The following is a 5,011-nucleotide window of genomic DNA, read 5'->3' on the forward strand; positions in this document are numbered from 1 at the left end:
GAATAAAATGCTTCAGATTAGGTTGATTAATCATTTAGTTAATTACAAATAATTATAACGTTAGAATAAAAATGAAAAATAATTAGCTCCATTTGTTTATTTTTTTTTTCTTTAATAAAGTACTAAACTAAAAGAAAGTTGTCTTTAATAACAAAGATGATGAATCTAGAATATTGTTTTTTGTGGTTTTGATTAAAACCTTCCATGATTTAAAAAAAAAAAAAAAAATTACATGTTTGGAAAAATAAAGAAATAATAAATTAAATATTTGCATAGAGCCGTTTAGAGAGAGTTGTTACCTAACAAGCCTGTAGGCTGCAGACTAATATACTTGCTAATTACTGCTGATTGTACCACTGTTTACGTTTAACTTGTTCGGCTGTTTTTACCCGCTCTCTCTCTCACACAGTGAGACGGTAGAACAGCGTCCCCTGTGGTCACTAACAGGTTCTGTAGCTCCAGCACTAGCTTCCCTCGCTCCGCTCTCTCCGGCCTCTCTCTCCCTCTCTAAGCCGCATCAGAGCCTCCACAGCCCGGGCAGAGTAAGGCAGCTGTTCCGTCATGGCCCAGGAGAACATTTTCCTCTTCGTCCCAAACTTAATCGGTGAGTTTGAGGCTGCGCGAGGACCGAGCTAGCTTAGCATTAGCATCGGCCTCAGTGCGAAGCCGCGTCCGGTGTCACGGTCTGAGTTTACTTCCTCCTGAGATCGATTATGAGCATGCGCACTGCTGGAAAATATTTTTGTTTTGGGAATATACTTTTTAAGAATTTATTTTGGAACTTATTGTGTTGAGAAGGGTGTTTCCAGGGGGAAGTATTTTGTGTGTTGCACATGCTGGGTTTTTTTCGTGCTAGAGAGGTGAAGAAGAGCCTGGTTAAATGGCAAATAAAGATTGGAGTTCTTGAATTGTTCAAAGCATATTATTGCATTGGTAACTTATCTGTTACTTGTCGGTCACGTGAGTTTCTGTTAGCGCTCGTGTGTGTGTGTCCCTTTAAATGTTATTGCCACAATGAATTGTGGGTCAGCGTTATCTCTCTCCTTTGGTAAAGGATGTATCAGTGTTTCCTAGGCTAAAGGAGGTTATAAAGGAAGCATTGAGCCTATTTTCCTGAGCTTAAAGAGAATTTGGACGCTATTTATCATGGTCACCACTTAAACACTTCCGGAGGAGATGGAACAGTGGATAGGAAAGGAGATAGGAGGGACTATTAGGACACAGCCTAAGCTTTGTTGACTATACTACTTCTAAATGAATGTAAACAAAGGCAGGAGCAGTAACTGATTAATATACATCACAAGTCAGATTAAAGATGAGAAAGCATGGAAGAGCTCAAGTTAATTGAAACCAAACAGTTGTCTATTAGTTTTTATTGTATATAATTTTTTCTAGATGTAGACGTAGGTAGGATGATGAGTTTATTAAACTGGTTAGCTCTTTAATATGTTTTTATCCTCTACAGCCTTCCTAAGGTGACGATTTGAATGAGTTAATTCTCCTGCAGCTCCATAATTTTCCCTCAGGTTCAAATACAGTATATCCACCTGCAGCCGTGGGTACAGTGCAAGCAACGCCCCCTACAAGCCACGCCCACTCAAGCAATTTTTTTCTGCTTTAGCCAGGAAGTGGAGGCGTTAGTGGTTGAGGTTAGTGAAAAGATTTATGTCCAGGTATTGGCTCAGGGGGACCAATAGGGCGTATTTTGTAGGGTGCGTGGTTTGCAGCTAAACCCTTTGTCACGGCAAATTTGCGGTTGTCCTCATTTGGAGACATGATTTATGGCTCTGGTTGAATGATGGAGTCCAGTCGAAAGATGATGATTTTATAAAAAAGGTTTATTATAAAACTAAATAAAAAAGAGTACAAAGATGGACAAAAATTAGTGACCGCCCGGGCGGACGTCCGATGATCGAGTGGCCCACAGTTCTAACTCATCACGTATATTCCCCCTCAGTCCCCCTCCCTCCTCCCCCCAGGAGATAAAGAGGACAGAGGAGGTGAAAGAAGAGGGTGAAAAGAGACAGTTTCTTCTTAGGTCAAAACAACCAGTTCTCTGGTATCTCCTGATTGTCGTGAGTGTTGGAGGTGTGTGCGTGTATGGTGCTTGTGTGTATGAATGGATGTGTATTGGGTGTGTATGTGTGATTATGTGTGTGTGTGTGTGTGATAATAGAGGATGCCTCTGTGTCTGGCATGTGTTTTGGGAAGATGACCTGACCCAGCTAGAAGTAGAGCAGGAGGCACAATGAAAGTTACAACTTAAGGCTTAAAGGAATAAGGTACATGAGTAAATGTATTTATAAACATAACTAACAATTTTTGCTATAACACCTTCTTTTGGTGATTTTCTCCATCTGCTGACATCACTTCCTTCCTCTCAAACTATAATTCTCCGTACAAAGTTTCACTCCTGATACTTCACTGTGAGACTGCAACAACGAATAAATAAGAATCGACTATTTAAAGCGTTGGCAACGATTTCATTATCGATTTGTTGAGTCGTGGGTTTTATGTCACTGACTGTGACGCAGAGACGTTTGAATCACCTGCAGAGATTTGTGTGTGCGCTTGCACTAGTGTTTGTGTGCGCACGCACCACGAGTGTGTGTGGCTTGTGTGCGTGCGACTTTGTTTGTTTGTGACAGACACTTTTATTTCAGTTTAATCAGCTTAAGCAAGGTTTAAATGTGCTTTATAAATAAACTGTTTTAAAAAAAACTATAAATTAAAAATCAATTTATTTATTGACCGATTAATCAATTATGAAACTAATTGTTAGTTCCAGCTCTACTGTTTTTCCCACGGGCCATCTTGCTGGTATCACCAGGTTTGTAAAGCTTCTCAGTCCAGTGCTATTAACTAAACTAAACTCAGTTAGTCGGAGGTAGAAGTTATTTTAATGTTTGCTCACGTTTTGCTACGGTCCAATGTCAGCTGACCATGTGTGTGGCTCCTGATTGGTTGTCAGGTTACGCACGAGTGGTTCTTGCTCTGCTGTCTTTCTATCTGATGCCCTGGAGTCCCACGCCGGCCGTTTTCTGCTATATGCTGAGTGCTCTGCTGGATGCCTTCGATGGACACGCTGCACGAGCGCTAAACCAGTGTATGTATACATTAAACCAGTGTATGTATATAATAAACCAGTGTATGTATATAATAAACCAGTGTATGTATATAATAAACCAGTGTATGTATATAATAAACCAGTGTATGTATACATTAAACCAGTGTACAAATGAATGTGTAGTTAAACCTGTGTGTGCGTGTGCGTGCGCAGCCACAAAGTTCGGGGCGATGCTGGACATGCTAACTGATCGCTGTGCTACCATGTGTCTGCTGGTGAACCTGAGCCTCCTCTATCCCTCGTACACCTTCTTGTTCCAGGTCAGCATGAGCTTGGACATCGCCAGCCATTGGCTGCACCTGCACAGGTGATTGATCACATGACCACATTCACACACAGAGAGAAGAAAACACTTTGTTTGTTTATTTGTTTGTTTGTCTCTCAGTTCGACCATCAAAGGATCTTCGAGCCACAAAACCATCGACCTCTCAGGAAACCCCGTCCTCAGGATCTACTACACATCTAAGGTGTGTGTGTGTGTGTTATTCAACTTGTTTGTGTGTGTGTGAATGTGTGTTATTAAACGTGTGTGTTTTGCAGCCCGTTCTGTTCGTGATGTGTCTCGGGAATGAACTTTTCTTCTGTTTGCTTTACGTTCTTCATCACATCGAAGAACCCGCAGGTACGTCTTCATCATCACCATCGTCATCGTCACCATCATGTTTGCTAACTGTGTGTGTGTGTGTGTGTGTGTGTGTGTGTGTGTAGTGTGGTTGTATTGTTTACAGGGACTTTGTGCGATCATCTGCTTCCTTAAAACGTCCATCAGCGTCGTTCACCTCGTCACCGCCTCTCAGAACATGGCCGCCATGGACGCCGCGGAACGCGAGGACGCCGCCAAGAAACAGTGAGAGAGAAAGTGTGTGTGTGGAGTTTTGACCAAAAATTCCACTAAGTTTTGTGCCGGCTGTTATTTCTCTTGACTAAAGTGTTTTATTTTGGCGGGGGCTGCGTAAAGAGGAAACCTTGTGTGTGTGTAACGTCTCCGACTCTCTGAGCATTGGTGCCGTTCATTGTTTGAATTCACGTGAGGCTCAACATGTGGCGCAGACCCATTTGTTTCCCATGCCGTGACATTCCTGATGGTTTCCACTTGTTTATTTATTATAAAAGATTTTTTCTCCACGTTTATTCATATTTGTTTCTCTCTGTTATATTAGTATTACTGAAGACACGCCTCTTTTATTTGGTAGAAGTGATTTAATTTGGAAAAAGTATCAATTGTCAGAGACGAATATTCACCGATAGAAATAATAGGTTTAAACTAGATCAGTTATGTTGAGCACAGCTTCATTTAAAGTATTTTTTTTGTTTTAGAAAATCTGTATTTTTATAAATGTTTATTTTCATCACAAACACTGTAATTATTACATAGTTTAAATTTATGATATAATAAAGACCAAATATAAACCCTGACGGTTAAAGTAGAACAAATGATAAAAAAAAAAAAAAAAGTGATTTATGAAGAAGTGGGCGTGTTTTCAGTGAACATCCAAAGTTTATGCATAATTGAGCGTGTAGCAAAGTAGGTGGGGCTTTAGTGCAATAAATATCTTTAGCTAAAGTGTGTTTGGGGGAGGTGAAAGTGTCCTTCAGTGAAGTAGGCGTGTCTTTTGTGGTCTTTTATATAGTGGGTGTGTCCTTTGTCACTAGGCTGTGGTGTTTGGTGAAGTGGGCGTGTTTTTGCGGTTATAGAAAAGCAGTGGGAGGGGTTTGTTTGTATTTATTCTTGTTTTGCTGTAAACAATGAAACAAAGGTCAAAGGTTAGCTGCTAACCTAGCTTAGCAACACTGAATGAAACTTAAAGCCTTTTTCTGTTTGCTCTCATTTTATTGTCCAATAAACACATTTAAAGCTCTACTGATCGTCTCTGGGTTTATTTA

At 40.5% G+C, this 5,011-nt stretch overlaps 1 protein-coding gene across 1 annotated transcript; it reads left to right on the forward strand.

The window, feature by feature from the left end:
- Positions 1 to 411: 411 nt before the first annotated feature.
- cdipt (CDP-diacylglycerol--inositol 3-phosphatidyltransferase (phosphatidylinositol synthase)) lies at positions 412 to 4,641 on the forward strand. Its single transcript, XM_028455076.1, has 6 exons — positions 412 to 604; positions 2,972 to 3,106; positions 3,281 to 3,434; positions 3,513 to 3,594; positions 3,668 to 3,749; positions 3,836 to 4,641. The coding sequence occupies exons 1-6, from the start codon at positions 562 to 564 to the stop codon at positions 3,976 to 3,978; spliced, it is 639 nt and encodes a 212-aa protein (XP_028310877.1). The 5' UTR covers positions 412 to 561; the 3' UTR covers positions 3,979 to 4,641.
- Positions 4,642 to 5,011: the final 370 nt, after the last annotated feature.

The sequence above is a fragment of the Gouania willdenowi genome, chromosome 8 (assembly GCF_900634775.1).
Source record: "Gouania willdenowi chromosome 8, fGouWil2.1, whole genome shotgun sequence".
Taxonomy (NCBI): Eukaryota; Metazoa; Chordata; class Actinopteri; order Blenniiformes; family Gobiesocidae; genus Gouania; species Gouania willdenowi.